A 24,724-nucleotide genomic window follows, 5' to 3' on the forward strand; every position below is an offset into this window, starting at 1 on the left:
GCGACCGCCCTCCCCGCGGCGCCCTCTCGGCTTTGCGAGTTAAAGGCAGCGCCCGGCCGGAGGAGTGTAGGTGACTGTTCTGTTCTCGGGACCGTAGTTGGTGAAACAGCATTGCGGCCATGGCAGAACCGCAGCCTGCATCCAGCGGCCTCACCGACGAGGCTGCCCTCGGTTGCTGCTCTGACCCGGATCCCAGCACCAAGGTTGGCGCAGAACCTACTTCTGAGTAGCGGCCCCGGGGCGGGGCGGGGCGGAGCGGGGTGTCGGGGGAGACGTGGGAAGCTCATCCCCTGGCTCAGCTAGGCCGGGCTCCGGCTGGGTTCGAACGCCATCGGGCCGTGGCTGCAGCTCCCGCCGCTTGGGGCGGACCAGAATGGGTCGGGTGAAGGGCTAGGGCTAGGGGTGTCCAGTAGGAGATAGTGAGAGGATCCATTTCCCCAGAGAGTGCGACCCTGCTTGCATTAACTTGTTTATTTTGGGACGGTAACTAGAAGCCCCGGCCAACCCCGAATCAGATCCCTTGACTCTGGTGTGCGTGTTCCTCGGGTCAATAGCTATGGCGGGTGAGAGCAGCTTCAGAACTCGCAGTCCAGGTTCGAAGGTCTCTAATCCACGCTGGCCCATCCCAGCCTATTCTGGCTGCTGGCTTAACTCGGGCAAACTAATCATGGATCCCGCCGAGTTTAACCGCGCCCCAGAGTTCGCCTTTGCTTGGTTTTTAATGGTTGCTCACGGCCACACTTCTGTCTTCCCTGTGCTTGGTGGCCCCAGGAGAAGTGATAGTAATCGTGAAGCTTAGATCCAAGGGGAATCTTGGAGATCCCTTCACCGACCCTCTCAACGCAGCAGAGACCCAGTAAGAGGAATGACCTGTTGCATCCCTCCGGCTTGCTTAACATGTCTGCACTGAGTCAGGGTAACTCACTCAGGTGTGGTGCCTCCACGCTGGCAAGGTTTGACACAGCAGCCGCTTGGGGGGTTTATTGCAGTGTCCGTGTCAGTAAACGCCTTTGTACTTTTTTTCATTCGATGGGGGAATTTCTGAATTCCTGAGGATTGAATATCTGTTGATGAGTTTGCCCCCTGCTTGCTCTTTGTCTTGGGGTGAAGAGTCAGACAACCTCTGATTGCTAAAGCCTTTGACTGGCGCCTGGAACTTAGGAAAAATAGTAGTCACTGCAAAGTTCAGGGGGAAGAAAGAAAGAACGAAATAACATTTCCTCCTACACTCATTTCCCTTGTATACCCTCTAATGTATTATTATTATGTAATATAAGTACCTAGTTATTTCACATAATATAAACTGAGCCATTCAGTATAAATTAGTGTCCTAGATAACTGGGGATTTTGTGTATGGGGCTATTTAAATAGATTTCAGAGATACCTTTAGAAAATTTGTTAAATACATTTTCTTGCATTCTTAACTTAAACTACACATCATTGAAATTTCTCTTGGTTATATGGAGTAATTACTTCTTAAAATTAATAATTTTTGGTCCTGAAATACCATGTGGGGGACATAAAATTGATATGTAGTAGCAGCTGGTATACCTCGAGTGTGCCAGGTCCTGCGTTGTTGTTTGAAGTACATTACTTAATTTAGTCCTCAGGACAACCCTATGAAGAAGGCATAATTATTATCTCTAGTTTACAAATAAGGAGACTCCAGCATAGAAATACTGAGTAACTTGTCCAGAGAGGCACCTGCACTCTCAACTTCCACCCTTGTTCTGCTTCTGGAATACTGACTTCAGCAATTTTGGAACTTGACACAAAGTAAAGTAAAAGACCTAAGTGAATTAAATTCAGCCTGATGGGGGTTTTGGGGGGCTACTGGGATGAACAAGATGAGGTCTCTTCACCAAAAGGACACCAACTCTAACATAAGACGGAGCTGGGATTAATGTGCTGTTAAATTATAAAGTACCCTGGGAGTGCAAGAAATTTTGGAAGGTAGCCTCTGTGCTATGTTATATACCTCGGGTATTTGATGTTTGAAGACCTACATTCAAATCCCCAGATCTGCCATTGGCTGTAGTGATCTTAGCAGGGCACTGGGGCTGAGTTTGTAAAAGCAATATAAAGAGAGCTGCAAGGAGGATTAAGTCTATTATTTTTCTCTAAACTATGAAAAGTGATACAGTTGAACTCGGGATCAGGGAGTACATCAGTCAGAAGGTGGGGGTGGACCTAGGTCTTGAAAGATGAGTAGGGTTCCAGAATCATCTAGGAGACTGAGTTACGTGGGAGGGGACATTCTAGGTGGAAGAAAGACCTGAGCAAATACGGTGAGATGCAGTGCAGGCGTGTTTTGGAGAGGCGAGTTACATGTTTCTGAAGTTTAGGTTATCTAAACAGTGGAGCTGTGGTGGGAAAGGCTAGAATGGGAGGTTGAAGCCTCCCTTTCAATGAGAGAGCTCTGAATGTCACATCTAAGGAAGCTGGATTTAAATAAGTAGTAGGGAATCATTCAGGATTTGAAAGCATTTTATAGAGTACTTTGGAGGACTCCAGGCCTGGAGGTGATGAGGCAACCTGAAAGGTTCTTCCAGAAGATGAAATAAGTGGTGAGGGCCTGGTTTGGAAAGGAGAGGGTAGTGGTGGTAGAACATCAACTTTCCTATTGATTGTCTGAATCTTTGTCATGAAGGACATTCCTTGGCCTGTCCTTGGCCAAGGAATGTACAGTCATACCACTTCCTGGGTAGTCTTATTGGCCAGCTGTCTTCATGAGGCCAAATACTTCTTTTCCCAAGTGATAATCTCCTGAAAAAAAAAGTTTTTTTTATAGTCTCTATCAGTGTCCTTTAATGTAATAATTTGAAGTCTTATCCCATCTGAGTGGTAAGGGAAAACTTTGAGTGTTGGTGACACTTAAGCTTAGTTTTACCAAATACAGAGGAAGTAGCTAGGTAGAATTAGGTGCAGGGGTAGGTGGAAGAGAGAATGGAAAGGAGGAAGGAAGGGGAATGGCCAGATGGATGAATGACTGTTCTAGGCAGAGAGAATCATAGTAAATATAAAAAGTACAAGACATCAGAGAACTGATGCAGGAATCTACAGATGACACAAGACTGAAGTTGTAAGCAGTGGAAGTTGAGGGGAAGGTATGCAAGACAATCATCCGGATGCTCAAAGAAAATATGAGCATCCCCCCACCCCATTATGCTTGTTTTTCTCATCCTGTAAAGATTTCTATTTGGTAAATATATTTTATAATATATATGTTTTATTAGTATATTTCTATGTGTATATAATTAAAATAAGTACATATTTATAGGAGGTGCATGCTCTCTTTTTAAACTGATAAAAGTGTACCAGAAACATTCAAAATGAACAGTTTAGGGGAGTGCTAACAAGTGATGAAGTTAGAGAAGTATGCAATAACCACATGTGCTTGCCTTTGGGACTTTCCTTTAAAAGCTGTGAAGTACCACTAAAGGAATGATTTTTATTTTATTTATTTGAGAGAGAGAGAGTACAAAGGGTGTCGGGGGCGGGGGGATAGAGGGACAGGAGAGGGAGAGAATCCCAAGCAGAATAACCCTGAGCATGAAGTCCGATGCAGGGCTCAGTCTCACAACCCTGAGATCTTGACCTGAGCCAAAACCAAGAGTTGGATGCTTAACCTACTGAGGTACCTGGGTACCCCTGAAGTAATGATTTTTTTTGAAGTAATGATTTTTAATCCAGAAATGACACAATTGGGTTTCACTATAGGAAGATGACTGTGGTACTTTATGGGGAGGTCAGTGGATTGCATCTAGGTAAGCCTGCAAGAAGCAGAGACCAGGGAGGAAGTAGTAGCTCAAAAGCACTTGAGGAAGATAATGCTCATTAGAAAGACACCGAGCAAGAGCCCAAAGGAATTTAAGGAGTCAAGTTGGTAGGACACTTGGGCTGGATTAGAGGGAAGTGGGGAGGAAGAAATCTAGGAAGACTCCAGGTATCTGACTTGGGCTGACAAGGGATTCTAGTGACATTATGCTGAGTACTTTCATGCATTATCCCGTATACTTTGTAACTCAACCCTACAAGCTGAGAACTATAATTATCCCTATTCTAAAGATATGAAAACTAAGGTTCAAGAAAAGTAATGATTTACTTAAGTAATGGTGGTAGAGCCAGTATTTGAACCATATTGCTTCTGAAGAATTATTTCTCTTACACTCATGTGTTTTCCCTCCCTTTGCACGAGATTTTTAAAGGTCTTGTGATCCTGAGGGCTTCTAGGATTTTCCTGTTTCTGTTACCTGTTGTAAGAGCAGTCTGGCAGTTATGTTTCCTAATATCACAGGTAATTTTAAAATTTTAAAAAATTTCCTTTGTGTCTCCTAGCTGTTTCTGCCTCCCTTATCTGTAGGGTGAGTATACTTGAAGTACAGCTTTGGCTGTTGAATTATAGAGTGGGAAGGAAAGAACCACATGGAACCAATGAAGATAAGATAGAATAAATGTAAAGGGAGTGGCTGAATTATTTTCAGGAACAATTTATCACATTCTGGCATAGGTTGGGTCAGGCAAATAACACTGGAAAGAGGAAGATAGTGAAGAAAAAAATATATCAAACCATCTTGTACATCAACCATGTGCTCCAGCTCTTACATAGAAAACAATTTTGTTCCCCTCAGATATGCTTGTATTTCCAAAAGGGTCTTTCTAAAAGCCACTTGTGACTTTAAAAAGTCAGGAAAAAAACAAAACTTGATCCATTTTTTGTTTTACAGGAGATGGGATACCTAGGGGTGAAGAGTTAAGCCCTGAACCTTTTGATGAGAATTTGACAATTTTGGTTAACTCTAGCTATTTCCCAAGAAACAGAAATGGTGTTTGTTGCTTAGCAATATTGCTTATGATAAAAAATAACTTGATAGGTACATTGCATCTGGAGGGAGAATTATCAACACCCAATAAGAAGTCATAGCTTTGGGCTTCCCTGAATGTAGTGGTTCTTAAAACTGTCCCTTGTGGAGATTCTGGAAGCTGCGCTGGTGGGGTTGCTACTAGAGATACTGGTTCCTGTGATCATAGGGCTTCTATACCAGGGTGATTGCTGCTCCTACCCAGTGCAGATCTGCTCCCTGCCCCTGAGCTGTACAGACTTCTGTAAGTACTCCTGCTGAAGGGGGACAGCTAGCCCTGCTGTGTTGCAAGCTGTGTTTTTCTAACCAAAACCCTTTTAGCCTGTGGTTGTCCTGTGAGTCTGAATGTTGAGTTGAAGACTCTGCTGAGGGTAATGCAACACTTTTGAAAACTCATTGGGAAAGAGAGTTGATGGGCTGCAAAGGGAGTTGGCCTCACTGTTACTAAGGCCAAAACGCACACTTTAGGCCAAAGAAATCTTAATATTTCTGAAAATATAGCTAATACAAGTTTGAAACTTTTCTTGTCTGAAGACTGGAGGTGGTGGAGGCAATGGAGATCCTGATCTCGATTTTGAATAAGATGGAATATCGTACAGAGCCCCTTGGCAACAGTTCTGGAGAGATGAGTGTCTTCATCATTAGAAAGAGGCATATGGTGACCAAACGTACCTCATTGTTGGGGCAATTGTATAAAATCAATTTGGACACTTTTCTGGGAACATGGAGTACACATACTTTTCCCTGTTCCTCCTGTTAGGTACAGCTAAATACTCTAGGCGTTTTATATAATATAAACATAGGGAAACAATGAAAGGTGGAGAGAAGAAGGCAGACTAGCTAGGGGCCTACCTAGAAGGCAGACCCTAGGAGCAACATGGTGGCCAGCTTCCCCAAGTTTTATTTTTGCCTCATTTAGCCCAAACTTGGAGCTATAGAAATGTCAGTGGATGCAGACAAAACCAAACCAAACCAAACCCCATGAAAATCTGCTTTCCATTCACAGGACCAGGAAATAGGCAGTGTTTCCTGATAAGGCAGAAAACTTTTAGACAATAATGGCTACAACCAAATACCACAGAAAAAACTGTGGCTTCATCCCAGCCTGTGCCGGCAAAGGCTGGGTGGGGAGCCTAGTCTTCACCGAACAGGTTGCAATGAGGTGTCCATTATCCCCCTGCCAGGGTGGGATCAGAGAAAGTTGAATAGGAGGCCATGACTTTTGTCTCACCAGACAATAACAAGCTTTTGCCACTGGATTTATTAATGGAGAAACATGGGGAACCTGAAATTCTGCCCCACCCCAGCAATGGAAATACTTTAAGATAATTATAAATGGGAGAGAGTAAAGGGATGTAAAGAGAGGTAAGGTTTCTGTACTTCACTTAAATTGATAAAACAATGACACCAAGTGACTGTGATAACTTATATATATTTGAATGCCTAGAACAACCTAACGAATGCCTAGAGAAAGCTATACAAAGAGTACATGAGGAAACACTACAGAAAAGTCAAAATTAATTATAAAAAATGTTCTAATAACTTACAGGAAGGCAAAGAAAAAATTGACAGAAAGCAAAAGTAAATAAAATAACCACTCAAGCCCTAGTATTTCAGTAATTACATTAGGTATAAATACACCAATTAGAGATGAGCAGAGTGGATTTTAAAACATGCCCTAACTTATCTCTGTATGAGATAATTATTTAAATTTATTGTGGTAATCCTCTCACAGCATACATGAGTCAAGTCATTAGGCTCTATACTTTAAACATATACAGTGCTATATGTCTGTTGTATCTCAATATAACTGAAATAAAAGAAAATGAAAATATTCTCAAATATATGCTGTCTGCATGAAACTCACTTCAAATATAATAAGAGGCAAGTTAAAAGGATGGAATAAGATTATTATGGAAACACTAATCCAAAGAAAGCAGGAATGGCTGTCTTCATACCAAATAAAGTAGACTCCAGAGCAAAGAAAGTTATCATAGTTAGAGAAGTATATTTATATAATGATAAAAGGATCAGTTGATCAAGAAGATGTAGCAGTCCTAAATGTCTGCACACAAAAAACAGCTGCAAGAAAATAAGAAGCAAAAACTGATTTAATGGAAAGGAGAAATAGAAAAAAGTTCCTATTTGTAGTTGAAGATTTCAATACTCCTCTCTCAACAACTGATAGTACTAGACAGAAAATTAGCAAGAATGTAGACAAACTCTACAACACCATCAGTAAACAAGTGATCAACCTTTAAAGAACACCACCCAAAAGCAACAGAATACACTTTTGTTTTCAAGTGCCCCTTAGAATGTATATCAGGACATACCATGTCATGGGCCCTCAAAACTAACTTCGACACTTTAATATTACCGAAATAAGACAGAGTATATTCTTTGACCACAACAGAATCAAACTAGAAATCAGCAGCAGAAGCATAATAGGAAAAGCTCCCAACACTTGGAAGCTAAATAACACTTTTCTAAATTCGTGGATCAAGAGGAGTTCTCAAGGGAAATTTAAAAAAAAATAGATTGAATGAAAACAAGAAAGGAATCTTAGCTAAGACAGTGCTAAGAGGGAAATTTATATTACTAAACGCATACATTAGAAAAGAGAAGTCTCAAATCAGTAATTGGAGTTCCCTCCTCAAGAACCTGGAAGAAGAGCAAAGTAACCCAAAGGAAGTAGAAGGAAGGAAATAAGAAGCAGAAATCATCGAAATTAAAAACAGAAAATAGAGAAAATCAGTGAAACAAAGCTGGTTCTTTGAAGGAAAAAACAATAGAATTGATAAACTTGCAGCAACACTGACAACAGAGAAGATACAAATTACCAATATTAGGAATGAAATAGGAGATACCACTGCACACTGCAGACATCAGAAAGATAATAAGGGAATTTTAGAAACAACTCTGTACGTGTAAATTTGGCAATTTACATGAAGTGGGCCAATTCTTTGAAAAACACAAACCACTGTAAGTTACCTGTGTGAAATAAATAATGTGAATAGCTCTATAACATAAGGAAATTGAATTCGTTATTAAGATTTTTCCAAACAAGATCTCTCAAGGCCCAGATGATTTCAGTGGAGAATTCTCCCAAACATTAAAGAAAAACGAACACCAATTCTATACAATCCCTTTAAAAATTGAAGAGGAGGAACACTTCTTGATTTTTTTTTAAATGTTTGTACTTTTTCAAATTTTTACTTAAATTCTAGTCAGTTAACATAGTGTAATACTGTTTTCAGGAGTAGAATTTAGTGATTCATCACTTGCATACAACACCCAGTGCTCATCATCGCAGGTACCTCCTTCATACCTGTCACCCATTTAGCCCATTGGCCCACACACCTTCCATCAACTCTGTTTGTTTTCTACCTGATTCATTTTATAAAGCTAGTATTACTCTGATACCAAAAACCAGATGAAGACAGTACAAAAAAAGAAAATTACTAATATTCCTTGTGACTGTAGAGGTAAAAATCCTTGATGAAATATTAACAAATAGGACACCTGGGTAGCTCAGTGGGTTAAGCCTCCGGCTCAGGTCATGATCTCAGGGTCCTGGGATCCAGCCCCACATCGGGCTCTCTGCTCAGTGGGGAGCCTGCTTCCCCCTCTCTCTCTGCCTGCCTCTCTGCCTACTTGTGATCTCTCTCTCTGTGTGTCAAATAAATAAATAAAATCTTCAAAAAAAAATTAGCAAATATAATCTAGCAATAAATAAAAAAAGTTACCATGACCAAGCGAGGTTTATTCCAGTATCCAGTTCAGTATTCAAAATCAATCAAAGTAATCATTATATTAGAGGTAAAGAAGAAAAAAAGAGATTTGACAAAATTCAACACCATCCATGTTTAAAAAAAATTTTTTTTTCCAGAAAAAAATAGGAATGGAGGGGAACTTACTCAACTTGATAAAGATCATCTATGAAAAATATACATTGTACTTAATGGTGGTGCTTTTCCCCTAATTTAGGGGAACATGACAAGGATGTTTGTTCTTACCACACTTATTCAGTCTACTGCTAGAAGTTCTAGCCAGTGCAATAAGGTAAGAAAAGGAAGTAACAGTCATACAGATTGGAAGGAAGAAATGAAATTGTCCCTGTTTGGACATAATTGTACATAGGAAATCCTAAGGAATCTATAAAAAACTCTTCCAGGACTAATAAGTGAGTTCATTGACATCACAGAACAGGAAGAAGATAAACATATAAATACCAATTCTGTTTCTGCATATTAGCAGAAAACACATGAGCACCAATTACCCAAAAAAATTTCTTAGGTATAGATCCACCCTGTACCAGACTTACATGATAAAAATTACACAGTACTGATAAAGATTAAATAAGTGGAGAGTCATACTGTGTTCATCGTTGGAAGACTCAGCATAGTAAAGATGTCAATCCTCTACAGATTGATATACATAATTAATACAAACCTTTTTTTTTTTTGGTAGGTAAGATTATTCTAAAACTGTGAAAGGCACATAAGCTTGAATAACTAAATTTTGAAAAGAATGAATGGAAGGAATCAGTCTATCTGATTTTGAGACTTCCTGTGTAGCTACAGTAATAACTACTTAGTGATATTGGCAGAGAAGACACAGATTAGTGGGACAGAATAGAGAACCCAGAAATAGACCCACACTAATACACCCTACAGATTTTCAGTGAAGGTGTGAACACAGTTCAGTGGAGAAAGGATAGGCTTTTCAACAAATTGTGCTGGAGCAATTGAACATCCATAGATTAAAAAAAAGAAAAAATGAAGATTTACCCAAGTTTCATATCCACGTCCCGCCTTTATGATTTTGTCAGGATGATAGGGCAGACACATAAGATGTGCACTAGAAACATCCTTGATTGTACTGTTAATTTTTTTTTCAAAGTAGTTTTGAGCTAATTAAATTTGGACAATGCTCTCCCAAAGCCTGATTATTTATATTACTCTTTTATAAGGCAAAGGAGCAAATCTTTGTTATTACCTAGTACCCATCCCAGAAAACCCAAAGATAGTTTAGATATAAAAGGCGACTTTCATTGTCCAAATTTAGAGCATGAAAAGGAAAGACAAAGTTAAGAATTGTCTGATGAGACAGGACATGAATGTAAGTCCTACTTTTTTAAAACACAAAATATGTTTATTTTAAATAATGTTTTAGAACCATAGCAACAAGCACTCATTTTTAGGGACTTTTTGAGGAAGGATCATTCAGGTGTTTACCAGAAGTACAGAGCTGACAGAATATGCTGGTGATAAAAAGCAAACTATTAGCATAGAATAACTTGAGCCTTATATAAAAAGCAAGCTTTGCTTGTTTTTTATATCCTCTAAATAACATTTTTGTAGCAAAGGATTCATAAGCCTGTTTTTCATGAATAAGTCCGCTAATATTGAATATACCTTTAATTTTTTTGCCATGTATACTTCCTTTAAGGTTATAAATGGCATTAGAGTGTATATATATTTTTTTAAAGATTTTGTGCATTTGGCACAGAGAGAGAAAGAGTGTGCACACTAGCGCGCAGAAGCAGGGGATGTGGCAGAGGGAGAGGGAGCTGATGAGAGGCTCGATCTCAGGACCCTGGAATCATGACCTGAGCCGAAGGTAGACATTTCACCGACTGAGCCACCCAGGCGCCTCTAGAGTGTGTATTTCATCTACACATTTACTTGGAAATAATTTATTATATGATTCTTCTCAGTTGGAACAATACTGTATTTTTCCATTTTCTCTCTTTTTTGAAAACTATTTTTTCAGCTTTATTGAGATATAATCAATATATAACAATGTATAAGTTTAGGGTGTACACCATGTTGATTTGATACACATATACTGCAAAACAACTACCATGATAAGGTTAATGTGATCATCTCACATAGTTACTTTTTTTTATGTGTATGTGCTGACAGCTTTTAGGATCTGCTCTCCTACAACTCTCAAGTATACATTCAATACAGTATTGTTAACTATGTATAGACTTTTTTTTTTTAAGATGTTATTTATTTATTCATTTGACAGAGAGAGAGAGAGCGCACAAGCAGGGGGAGCCGCAGAGGGAGAGGAACAAACAGACTCCCCACTGAGCAGGGAGCATGATACAGGACTTGATCCCAGAACCCTGGGATCATGACCTGAGCTGAAGTCAGATGCTTAACCACCTGAGCCATCCAGGTGCCCCATGATGTATAGACTTTTTAAAAGTTCATTTTAATATTCATTTATATGTATGTATTTAGATAGTTTTAGTACATAGCCATGTTAATAGAATTTATGTTTAATTAGAGGCTTAGTATTACTTTTAAGATGTAATTAATCTGAATAGCCTATTAAATAAACCATACATGTATCTTTTTAAACTTAATATACCATGTGAATGCTCCCTGCCATTTAATACACCTCTAGAGCAGCATTTTAAATGGGTTCACGATATTCTGTTATGCTCTGTCTTTATTTGTCTATTTCTTGGTTGTTAGAGGCAGTTTAGCCAAGGTTGTTGAAAGCAAGGTCTTTGGAACCAGACTGCTTTTTCTCTGACACTTACTCTCTCAGCAGAGAGAGTAGGCGTGGTAATAATACATATTTCATAGGATTGTTTTGAAGATTATGAGTTGATTTCTGTAAATCACTTAGAACAGTGTCTGGCACGCAGTTATTATGTTAAGTGTAATGATTTTTTTTTTTTTTTTTTTTGGTAATGTTGGATGCAGCTTGACTGTAAAGAAACATCATAGTGAAAGTTCATTTACTCATTCAACAAATATTTATTGGGAATCTACTCTGTGCCAGATTCTGCTCTGAGGTGAACCAGTAAACAAAACAAACGCTCTTGTCCTTATGGAGTTTATATTCTAATAGGGAAAGAAAAACAATAAAAGATAAATGTAGTAAATAGCATATTGTATGGTGACAAGTACTATGGAAAAAGAAAATGAAAAAAAGGGGTAAGTGGAGAGTTACAGTAGTCAGTTGAAGGCCTCATTGGGAAGATGACATTTGAGCAGAGTTAAAAAGATTAGAAGTGGCTCTGGGGAGGGGCACCTGGCTGGCTCAGTTGGTAGAGGGTCAGGATCTCAGGGTCAGGATCTCAGGGTCAGGGTCAGGAGTTCAAGCCTCACATTGGGTGTGGAGCCTACTTATGAATAAAGATTTTTAAAAAACGAAGAAGAGGAGTGGCTCCGGGCAAAGAGCCTTCCAGCAGAGGCCTAGGTGACCTGCTGAAGACAACCGTGGAGTTGAGTGAGTGGGCAGAAGGGGTGAGTGAGGCAACTGGGGCCAACCATTGAGGGCCCTTGTAGGGACTTTGGCTTTAACTCTGAGTGAAATGGGGAGCCTTCTCAGGGTTTTTGAGTGGAAGAGTGAACTGGATTAACTTTAAAAATTTCCTCAAGAATAGATTTTAGGGGACAAGGTGAGAGAGAAAAGTACCAACAAGTCTGGGTGGGAGGAGGGGTTGATGGGATCAGGGTGCTAACAGGTAGTGAGAAGTGTAGAATCAAAGAATTTAGGGAAATTAGCTTTATGTCCAATTTTAGTATGTGCTGCCTAAGCGAGCACTAGCTTTATGTCCATAAAAGGACAGTTTTGGTGATAGAATTGACAACTAATAGCTTAATGGTATGTGAGGGGACAAAAAACTCATTAAAAGAGTAAAATAAAGACAGGAGTTCCAGGGACTATCTCAATATAGGAAAAGTAGTAGTAAATGTACCAGGAGCTCCTATATTTCATTGTAAGACAATAATTCATGTTTATAGAGATGTCCCTGAATCATGAAAATAAGGAAATTCCACACATTTTTAAAGCAAATAAGTAGATAGGGGAGGTTTTGTGTATGTAATAGTAACTAATATTTTTTGGGTAGTTTTAATCACTTGTGTATAGATCCCACTTACGAAAGTTCAAACAGTGCCTTGTTTTAATCTGCACTAACCAAGAATATGAAGTTGAATTGTATTTGCTGCATTTTGATCTCCCTTCACTGCAATTACAGCATGACTTAGTAGGTGCTTTTGTGATTTTGTTCAATGGGGAAAACCAAGACCTCATTGTGAACTGGATGTCAGGAGCTGCTTTTCCTTTTTTTAGCTCTTGCTGAAACTAAGACCTTCAGGAGTGCAATACCTGGCTGAGAAAAGCAAGCCAAGTATTCTAGAAACATGTTATTTCTGAGCCAACTGCCTTATATATGATTATAAGCTGTGAATGAAGAATGAAATTATTATATTCATTGAGATCTACTTATTAAGATAAAGTAGTTTTTAGGCTAGTTTTGTTTTAAATGAGAATTTTAATGCTTAAAATAAGAGTACATTTTGGTCACTTAAAAATTTAACAAAATAGAGGGGTGCCTGGATGGCTCAGAGGGGTAAGCCTCTGCCTTCAGCTCGGGTCAAGGTCCCAGGGTCCTGGAATTGAGCCCCACATCAGGCTCTCTGCTCAGCAGGGAGCCTGCTTCCCCCACTCTCTCTGCCTGTCTCTCTGCCTACTTGTGATCTCTCTCTCTGTGTCAAATAAATAAATAAAATCTTCAAAAAAAATTTAACAAGATAGAAAAATACTTTCTAATGATGCTGAATGAATAAAACACATTTGTGTTTATATGATGTGAGTTACATGGGAGAGATGTCTATATGTCTGCAAAGGGAGAGTTCAGAATTTTCGGGCCTGTTTGTCAAGCTGTGGGTTTAACAGGAAAAAATCTGTTAGGAAGCACAAATGTAGTGAACGGACTCATAGTTTGGAAGGCGTCTATGGTAGAAAGAGACCTGAACTTAGAAGACAATTTAATCACCTCAGGTGTATTTCTCATCTATAAAATGGGGATATTAATACCTATAAATAGTAATGCTTCATAGTTTCTGTACCAAATGATGGCAAAGTATTATTAATGCCATTAAAAATCTTAATTCCATGAATTAAAATACCTTCTTCTGGTGATGTCAAGCCTTTTGTTTCCTGATTTGTAAATTGGACAGTTTCACAGTGATGTTAGAGACAGTAACTTTTTTTTTAAAAAGATTTTATTTATTTATTTATTTATTTTATTTATTTATTATTTATTTATTTTATTATTTATTTTATTTATTTATTAGAGTGAGACAACAAGAGAAGGAATACAAACGGGAGTGGGAGAGGGAGAAGCAGGTTTCCTGCCGAGCAGGGAGCCTGATGTGGGGCCTGATCCCAGAAGTCTGAGAACATGACCTGAGCTGAAGGCAGACACTTAACAACTGAGCCACCCAGGTGTCCCGAGACAGTAACTTTTTAAGCTTTCAGTTATTTTAGTAGTCTAGGATGTTGTGAGTAACTTTTTGCTATGGTTACCAATAGTTTTGGAAAGGCATTTTATGCATTCATTTAGCACATTTTACAGTAATTAAATTCTTTATTTGTAACATCAGTTTCTCATTTTGGGTTGTCCAAAAGCAGACTGGACGTATTTGGTTGTAAGTAGTTTATTTGGCAGGCAGTCAGAGAATGCAATAAAAAGTATGTGGAAGTGGATTACCCCTGAGGGCGACTGGGCTGTCATCCTGCAGGGACGTCTCTGCATGACTGGGTGGAACATGCTGTGGAATTGTCCCACTAAGGGCCAGGGGAGCCAGGATTTTTATCCACTGTCGGTTATTTGGAGGGTGTGAACCACCTCCCTGGCCCTTTGGGCCTGCCCCACACAGGGGCCTGCTCTCGTGACCAGAAGCATCCTTGGGCAGAGAGCTGTAGGCAGTGTAAGTGGTAGGTGTGGGGACTAGGCAAGGCTGAGGGGACAAAGTTGCTTTCTTCTGAAACATTGTGTTACAGAGGCAGACTATATCCTCCAGTGGAAAGCTTGATTAACTTTGGTAACAAGTGCCAGACATCACCCCTGTTTGATATGTGCTCTTTCTCCTTAGGATTTTCTGTTGCAGCAGACCATGCTACGAATTAAGGATCCTAAGAAGTCATTGGATTTTTATACTAGAATTCTTGGAATGACGTAAGTAAACTATTTACTGGTGCCTGCGGTGTTTAAATGCATAACTTTGCAAATACTGGAATTATTTCCGGATCCGTTTAAAAAATGGATTAAGCTTTTCTTCAGAAATCACAGAAGTCCTTTTGGCCAGGTGTCTGGACTGGGCTCATTGGCCGAGTACTTGGGTGTTCTCTCCCTCCCTTCTCTCTGAGAGTTGTTTGATCCTTAATGTGTTCAGATCCTTTTAATGTTACAGCCTCTTATTTACTTTGGAAAAGATAGAGTTATAAAAATGCATTACTTAGAAAATGAATGAGTTTGCCTAAAATTGGCCACCTGTCTCATTTTTATGGGATGTATTCTCTTTTCCTGAATAGGTAGTATCCACTGATCTTGCAGTCCTCAAAGCATATTTGTTTATTTTTCTTGATTAGTTTCCCTGAATAACATGAGGGGTTTTTCTTTGTTTCTGACAATATAGATACATAAAGAATAAAATGATTTTGAATTGACTGCCTGGATAGCCTCCATTGACATTGAGAGAAAAATTCAAGTAATACAGTATATGTTTGTTTAGAAAATCTGACCGGTTCAGAAAAATATAAAATAAAAAGCATTCACCTCCCTTACCCAGTCCTTGTCCTCAACGATAACTGCTATTAGCAGTTTGTTATAGTTCTTTCCAGAAAAAGTAGTTTAGCAAATGTTTACAGCATATATAAAAGAGTAAAACAAATACATTGAACACTCAGTATTTGCCAGACATTTTACATGTTTTTCATTCAGTCTCCACAGTAGCTCACAAAACTGTTTATATTCCCCATTTTACAGATGAAGGAAGAAGCCAGAGTTTAAAGACATTAAGTTACTGGCCCCAAATGCCACAGTGGGCACATGGCGGAGGGGTAATTCAAATATAGATCTGATTGACTCCAGTGTTGACCTTGTTTTTCAAGAGCCCCCAAACAGGGTACAACTTGACATTATACTGAAAGATATGCTCGCTGAGAAAAGCGGGTTACAACAGGTTCATTTGCTCTAGTTCCCACCTGATTGGTGTGTAAGGCTTGTGCAGTCTGCTTTAGTAGGTGCAGAGATAGTTTTCATGACCTTATTATAAACATGTTCGAGTAAATCTTACTTGTGGGAAGTCAGTGCTGGGTCTCAGTGGGCCAAGGTGTATTACATAGCAGTGATAATTAAAAGAGCTTAGAAACCTTCCATTTGCTAGATAGGCTTCAACCATTTCTCTTATTGATTAAAAATAAGGTTATCTTTGAGCATTTAGTCCTCAATAATCTAAATGAAATTGTATTGTGTCCATCCTCATTCTACCCTACTCCTTGCAGAATAATGGTATACTTTTTAAATTTATTTATAGGCCATGACTTGAACTATCTTTTTGGGCGTGGGAGGGGCTGAGGGAGAGGAAGAGAGAGGAGCTACCCAGGCACCTCTTCAACCATCTTTTTTTTTTTTTTTTAAGAATTTATTTATTTATTTGACAGAGATCACCAGTAGGCAGAGAGGCAGGCAGAGAGAGAGAGGAGGAAGCAAGCTCCCTGCTGAGCAGAGAGCCCAATGCAGGACTCGATCCCAGGATGGGGAGATCATGACCTGAGCTGAAGGCAGAGGCTTAACCCACTGAGCCACTCAGGCACCCTTCAACCATCTTTTTGAAACTTTAGGATGGTAGTTCATTCACCAAAGAGCTTCCTTTCCACTGGCTCTTTTCCCTCAACCTACAAACAAGCTGAAATCTTTATTCTAGCATAATTCTTTCCCTCTGCTCTCTTTCCCATCATCACCCATCATCTATGTAGGTCAACCATCCTTGCTCACCTCCCCTCGTCTCCATCAGGGCCATATGGCATCTGCTGCCCCATGCTGCTGAGACTGCCCTCAGGACCTCTCCATGTCTAGTCACCTGTTTACAGTCTCAATATTATATGACCTTTCTGCAGTATTTCATATGGTTAACTACTGTATCGTTGACATTCATATCTTTTGTGACATTCATCTGTCGTTCCTTCTCTCTTACCACCTATCCTCACTTCCTTTTCCTAGGAGTTTTGGCATAGTAAGATATTTCACTTAACTGAATGTCATATATCTAAAAGAACAATAAGGAAATGCATCATATTTTTTACCAAAAATGGACAAAATTTTCTTTGAAGATACCTTTGCCACTTAAGTACCATAATTCCAGCTAAATTTCATTATGTTTGAAGAATTATAAAAGTTTGTTTTGTGAAAACTTTTTTATTTCACTGATATTTACAGATGAATTTTTTTAATGAGATATTTTCATTGATTTCCCACTGCTCTTCCTATTAAATGGGTTCATATTATTCTTAGTAAAACTTGAATATTGTCATGTTGATTTTAATATGAGTCAGCCTTTCCTGTTGTTAATTGATTTTGGCTTGTTGTTTAATTTCAGGCTACTCCAAAAATTAGATTTTCCCACTATGAAATTCTCACTCTATTTCTTGGCTTATGAGGAAAAGAATGACATCCCAAAAGATAAAGATGAAAAAATAGCATGGGTATTCTCCAGGAAAGCTACACTTGAACTGACACAGTGAGTATCAGTTTTTATCTTTCTGTATAGTCTGCATTTTTATAAACCTTTTTTCCTTACTTATAAGCTTAATTCAAACCAGGTCTGCCTAATCACTTTGCATTTGTAGCAGCTTGAGTCTTTAAGGTCTTCGTAATTCCAGCATTTTAGGAATGTTGTTTTATTCTTTATGTTGTTTCTGTGTCCTTTGGAACAACTAACCAAAGAGCATTTATTTCAGGATTTTTGATTTAATGTGTCCCTGATTCAAAACAGCTCTGGAATCAGACAGACCTAGACATGAGTGTTGGCTCTGATGAGACAGCTCTGTGACCCTGAACACGTTGTCTCCTCCTTTGGTGGCAGTCTCATTCATGAAATGGAGACTCAACTCTTAGCCCATGGAGCTGTTTGGAAGATATTTTAATGAGATCAAATAAATAAATAGATCAAATAGATTCAATAGATCTGTTTGATCAAATAGATGAAATCAAATAAATAAATAGCCTCTATAAAGTATAATAAATGACAGTTGCTACTGTTATTGTTGTTATCCAGATGCCTGGTTTTATTGTCTCCTTAGTTTAATTAAAATCATATTTTCCCATTTGCCTTTTCTATAGTTGAAACCTAAATATTTACAGTAGCAAAGATGAAACCAAGCATATGAAGTTGCATACATACATGCCAAGATTTCAAAGAGATTATTGCAGCAGAATATCTGTTCTACAGGTCACTTGTAATTCTGTTTTCCCTCCTTTTGTAGCAATTGGGGTACAGAAGATGATGAGACCCAGAGTTACCACAGTGGCAACTCAGACCCTCGAGGATTCGGTATGTTGGCCTGTTCCCGTGTTGTATACATGGATTTGTATGATTTGTGCGTTGGGCACTTATTAAGAATAATCAGCTTCTTCGTGTGGTATTGTCTTTCTGTGACTGACTGGTTTCTCATGGCATTGTGCTTGTAGATCTTTGTCCATGTTGTTGCAAATGGCAGAATTTCACTTTTCCATTGTATGTATATGTATTAATATTGATGGACAATTGGGTTATTTCCAAAATTTGGCTGTTGTAAGTAATTTTACAATAAACATAAGGGTACATATGTGTTTTTGGAAAAAAGAATAATCAACCGCTTAGGAGTATGGCTGTTTTATTTTTCCATAAAAATTTTATTTAGGAGTTAATTTCATAGTCTCCATCTAAACCCTACATTTACTCTCACAATGATTTCACTTCTCAGTCTCAGGAGTATATTTCCAGTAGATTTTTTAATTTAAAAAACTAAAACCAAGGTTGCTAATAATCCCCCTTTCTGTTAGCATACACTTCTGCCCTGATCTAGAATCTCTCAGTCAAGATAACAGGATTGCAGACTTAAATTGGCTGCTATATAGTCAGTGGCCCCAGCAAACCTATTAAATATGAGTAAATGACTACTCTTTCTCCATAGTTATTCTTAACAGATTGAACTATACATGAGCCCAATATTGGGCTTATTTGAGATAATGTATAAGTCCGAGCTACTAATTAGCTTATTATACGCAGCCAGTTAGACTTAGAGTCTTGTTTTTTAATACAAGTTTTGAACTTTATTTGATTCAGTCAGTTTTCAGGTGCCTTATGTTTTGAAACAAACTTGTTTTGGGAGCTAGTTGTGGCCCTTGGATACCCTGCAGTAATTGTTTCTTCCTTCTGCCCACCTTGTTTGGGGGTGGCCACCGAAGGTCACATTGGAATTGCTGTTCCTGACGTACATGGTGCTTGTAAAAGATTTGAAGAACTGGGAGTCAAATTTGTGAAGAGACCTGACGATGGTAAGTCTGCTGCTTGCTTTCTCCCGGCCTCTCCTCAGTTAACTAATGTACATGAAGCAACCACAGAGAGTACTGTTGTAGTAGATCCTTCTGCTTGCAAGTAACTTTGAGGAAGTCTGCTTCAGCCAGCTTAAGGAAAACAAAAGAATTCTTGGAAAAATACCTGGGTATCTTAGGGAACTAAAACAGCAAGTAGGGTGGCTTCACAGGGGACTAGACACAGAAACCTGGGCTCTCTCCCCACACTTTGACCTTACCATATTCTCTCACTGGCCACTGATTCTCACTATTTCAGGGTGTACCTAGCCACCCCAAAATAAGTTCCTTAAGGCCCATGTTAATCTGATTTTAATATAAATACACCACATCTCCTTAGTAAATGGCTGGTCTTTCATTTTTATTCTTCTATAACCATTGCATGTCCTTATGTTTTAGGTATCTGTCTAGAAATAGTAATGTACATATCTAGATTTTGTTGGATTTATATATATTGTAACTATTTTACTTAGATCTGTTTCTGCCAGCATGTTAATTCAATTTTTATTTGAAACATTTCACATTTCATTTTAATCCTTTTTTTTTTCAATTAAGAGATTTGGTATCCAGGGATGCCTGGGTTGCTCAATCGTTCAGTGTCTGCCTCCGGCTTGGGACGTGATCCCAGGATGCTGGGATCGAGCCCCGCATCAGGCTCCCTGCTCAGCGGCAAGCCTGCTTCTCCCTCTCCCACTCCCCCTGCTTGTGTTTCCTCTCTTTCTGTGTCTCTCTCTGTCAAATAAATAGATAAAATCTTAAAAAAAAAAAAAAAAAAAGAGAGATTTGTTATCCAGATACCCTCCCAGACCAGGATATTACTGATTTATTTTTCCTTTTTATTTGGCCTTGGCTTTTATTTATTTATTTCATATTTTTAAGTTATCTTTGCACCCAGCCTGGGGCTCAGTCTTAAAATCCTGAGATCAAGAGTTGCATGCTCTACCAACTGAGCCAGTCAGGTACCCCCTGGCCTTGGCTTTTTTTTTTTTTTTTTTTTTCCCTTTAATATATATATCAAAGTCCTTTTCTCTGTGTAGCTCTTACAGCATCTTTTGGGTTTTTCTGTCCCTCTGTTAAGTATCTCAACCAAAACTGTTTTCAGAGGGTTTTTTGTGAGGCAAAACTTTTGAAGCTTTGTAAGCCTCAGACCCATATCTTTGTATCTGAATGACAGTTTTATTGAATATAAAATCTTAGGTTCATTTTCTTTTGATCTTGAAAATACAACTCCATGATCTTATTTTTCTATCCAGTGTTGCTATTGAAAAATCGGCTGACTCAGGTTATCTTCTGTTTTGCTCTGGATGCTTTTGTTATATTTGTTATTTCTTTTTTCTTATTCTAGGAGATTTCCTCACACTAGCATACCAGTTAGCTAATCTTTCCTCTTTTTCCTGTCCGTTCTGATAGTCATCTTTTGTGTTCTCATCTATTGTATTCTGAATTTCAGCTATAATGATTTTGATCCCGAGTTTTTCCTCAGTTCCTTAAACATTTTCTTGTTCTTGTTTCGTATTGATAATAGTTCATACCGTTCATCACTTTTACATGTTTTAATAGCTCTTGGGCCGTTGGTTTAATATTTGTTCTTCTATTTGAATCTGTCATCCACTGTTTGTTTAATGGTTATGTTCCTCAAAGTCTTGTACTTTGATACCTGAGGAGTTGTTGTCATTGCAACTATTACTATTCCGGTGCATCAGGCAGTGTGAATGGGGGGAGGCTAGACCCCAGTCTTTAACAGCCCCCATGCTCTCAGGAAGATGGGCCCCGCAGAGATCCCTAGGCACCTGACAAGAGTTAAATCCTTGCATTCTGCACAACAGCTCTTCAGTCACATCTTCCTCCCCTCTGTCCCTCAGAGAGGAAGCAGGAGACCCTTCTTCTGAGGTGGTCATTCCCTAACTGTGATTGTGTGGAAAGTGGAGGCTGGGAAGATCAGTTGGTTTTCACCTGTTTCTGTCAGTTTCTCCAGGGCATAAGTCTTCTGTCTTACCCTTATTTACTCCTGAGGGCATCTGAACCTGTCGTTTGAACCTCCCCTAATGTGGGGGCAGGAGCTGATGCCCAAGACACTGGGAGGAGCAAGAGCCAAGCTAACAAAACCCCTTCTGTTTATTCTCCCACAGCCATGATGGACTGCCTTCTGGTCCAGGCCAAAACGATCCATTTCCACATGGACCAGATTAAAACACTTACCCCAACCCACTTCTTCCTCTCCCCAGTCACCACCCTAGTTCTCACTTTTTTTTCCTCCCATTTTCCATATATGTTCCTATGGGGTTGATCTTGGGAAAAAGAGCCAGAGAGAGATGGGAGTCAGACTAATTTAGCATCTTGGTCCCAGAATAGTTGCTGAGGTCACATTTTTCCATTTAAGCAAACAACTCTACTGTTAGGCCAACTAGCCTCTCAATCCCAGTTATGAATTCCTAGGAGAAAGACCGACAGAGCTTGAGTGACCTAGAATAGTGTTTAAAGAAGTCATTAGGACCCAAGCCTCTGGGTCTTTCGGCTGTGTGGGTATGCCATGCTACCTGCTCAAACACCTGTTTTCTTTTCCTCTTTAAAGTAAAACAATCTTGGGATGCCTGGGTTGCTCATTCAATTAAGCTTCTGACTCTTGGTTTGGGCTTAGGTCATGATCTCAGAGTCCTGGGATTGAGCCCCACATTCGGCTCTGTGCTCAGCATGGAGTCTGCTTAAGATCTCCCTCTCCCACTGCCCCTCCCCTGCTTACGCACTCTGTCTCTCAAATAATAAATAAAATCTTTTATTTTATTTACATATTTGACAGAGAGAGAACACAAGCAGGCGGAGTAGCAGGCAGAGGGAGAGGCAGAAGCAGGCTTCCTGCTGAGTAAGGAGCCTGACACTAGGCTTGATCCCAGCACCCTGGGATCATGACCTGAGTCAAAGGCAGTTGCTTAACCAACTGAGCCACCCAGGTGCTCCTCAAATAATAAATAAAATCTTAATAAAATAAGACAATCTCTGTGATTACTCAACGGGTAGCATGAACTGTATCATGAAGGTGAAGTAAAAATCTGGTGCCTAAAACTGCAGCCAGTTACAGAGTTTATTTCAGGAGAGTTGGTTCCCAGCTGTGTGTAGAATGTAACTATGTTAGTCATTCTGAAATGCATGCATTTGGGCAAAGCTGACAATAGAATTGTCTAAAATTAAAACTATAAGCAAAATAATGTACTTTTTAAAATGCAAATTAAAATTTGGATTAATAAAAAATGTTCTTAATTATAAATTTTTAAAAAGTCTCTTTTATAATTAAATTCATTTCATCTTACAGGTAAAATGAAAGGCCTGGCATTTATTCAAGATCCCGATGGCTACTGGATTGAAATTTTGAATCCTAACAAAATGACAACTATTATTTAGTTCTGTGAGAATACTGCTTTGTGATTTCAGTGAAGACCTTGTGGGAGGTAAAAAAGGAAATGGTGTAATTCAAGATAGACAACAGAAACATCTAGGACTGAAGAATCATTGTCCCAATTCAGATTATTCTGAAGTCCATTCCTCTTTTCTATTTCAGCCTGTTTTTCACCTAATAATTCAGTCATTGTGGTTTTAAAGTAGTGCTTTGTCTTATGTCCTTGAATGTAGTTAAATAACTTTACTTTTTTATGTAATAATTAGAACAGTTCCCTTCAGAGGCTGCATTTGCCTTCTTTCTCCTATATATGATTTCTCAACAAGTCTGCCTTTGAATCATCATTCTCCAAAAAAAAAAAAAAATTAACAAGTTTTTGTTGTGTTTACCTTCTGGGGTTTCAGTTCCTCAGAAATACCTTTTCACAACGAAAAGTAAAGAACACTGAACAAAAATGAAACTTCATGTATACTTCAAGTAGTATAAAGTGTTTATTTCACAAAAGAGAAGGTAGTCTTGGGAGCAAGTCAGAATCAGACTGACAAGGATGATGATAGAAAAGCTAATTTCTTCTTACTTACAAAGTACTTTCTAAGCTCAAGGACTAACCTCTTTATTTGGGGATGGGGCGGTAGATGGGAAGAATATTTACTGGTGTGCAGAGACTGGGCTAGGCTGTCACTGTATCTCATTGAATCCTCCCAGCTATCCTCTATCCTGTGAGAAAGAAGGCAGGCTAGACATGGAAAATAACTTTAATGAATTAAGGCAGTATTATAAATGGGCTCAAGTACTTGAGACCTGATTCTCATTTTTAGTATTAAGATTGTACTTCAAAAATTAGTACCTCACAAGACCTCCTCCACTCACCTCTGCTGTGAAAACCGTCATTGAGTTTGAATGTTGTCCTCTCAGCATTGGGGCCTGAGCACCAGGATGAGGGAAGGAGCGGCAGAGGAAGTCTGTAGTACACGGCGGTTCTGGGGACACCTGCTTATCCCTGGGCAAGCCATGCCTGTGTTACTTCATTACTCGAAGAGCCCCTACCCCAAGGTCTTTCTGATGTCAGTAATCATTTAGGATAAATGATGTTCAGCAAAACCATTACTTAGTTATCAGGAATCAGCTCAGTGGTCTTCCTTGCCATGATTGATATTTGATGGGTTTTAAAAAATCAAACCGATTTTGACAATCTCATGGCCCAGGGAAACAAAAACATCTGGTTAGTGGTTTACCTAACATTTAGATTTTCTGTAGACTCTAGCAGAAGACCTTTGGATAGGCTGTGCTGACTGCTGTTTCCACTGCTAGAAGCACTTGACATTTCCTTTTTGGGTGGAATGGATTATGTGAGCAATTCAAACAAAGAGCAGTACTTACAGACTGAAAGAAAATAAAATTTCAGATAAGACTGTGTTTAATTTGTGAACTGACCAGCAAATTCTTTTTAAAAAGGCCGGCAGTGGGGCACCTGGGTGGCTTAGTTGGTTGGGCATCCGACTCTGGGTTTCAGCTCAGGTTCTGAGCTCATGGGCCCTGGGCTTGAGCCCCAGGTGACCTCCACACACAGTGGGGCGTCTGCTTGAAGATTCTTTCCCTCTGCCCCTCCCCCTACTTTCATATGCCCCTCCCCTTTCTCTATCTCATACATAAATCTTGAGAAAGAAAAAGAAAAAAAGCCTGCAATGATTTGAAAGGGCTTGCAGGTTCATCTGAGCTGGAAAACTGTAATTCTGTCTGTCCTGCAAAGCAGATAGTTTCTATGGATAAGTAAGTGTGGAAAAGGTGGGAAGAGTAAATAAGGATAAAGGAATATGGTAGAAAAGGTACAAAGAAGAAAGTCCAAATATCAAAAGGTGAGTTGTGGGAACCAGTGAAGACCAGTTTCACACGCTAGGTACTGGAATTATCAAATGGGAAGGTGATTAGATTCATAAATCTTTTAAACCTTATTTCTGTGGGAAAAAAGCTTTCTCTACTTGCTAAGTAAAAATGTGTCAAAAGACAGGCCTTGCTTATTCCTTAAATTCATCTCTGTGTGCATTGAAAGGATGTATATTCTATCACCAGGTGCGGGAC

The 24,724-nt window shown here is 39.1% G+C and overlaps 1 protein-coding gene across 1 annotated transcript; it reads left to right on the forward strand.

Moving 5' to 3' along the window:
- The first annotated feature begins 64 nt into the window (after positions 1-64).
- On the forward strand, positions 65-24,066 carry GLO1 (glyoxalase I). Its single transcript, XM_032862309.1, has 6 exons — positions 65-203; positions 14,774-14,856; positions 17,279-17,419; positions 18,165-18,232; positions 19,129-19,218; positions 22,562-24,066. The coding sequence occupies exons 1-6, from the start codon at positions 120-122 to the stop codon at positions 22,648-22,650; spliced, it is 555 nt and encodes a 184-aa protein (XP_032718200.1). The 5' UTR covers positions 65-119; the 3' UTR covers positions 22,651-24,066.
- The last annotated feature ends 658 nt before the right edge of the window (positions 24,067-24,724 follow it).

This window comes from Lontra canadensis, unplaced genomic scaffold (genome assembly GCF_010015895.1).
Source record: "Lontra canadensis isolate GAN:19392208 unplaced genomic scaffold, GSC_riverotter_1.0 scaffold23, whole genome shotgun sequence".
NCBI classification, from domain to species: Eukaryota; Metazoa; Chordata; class Mammalia; order Carnivora; family Mustelidae; genus Lontra; species Lontra canadensis.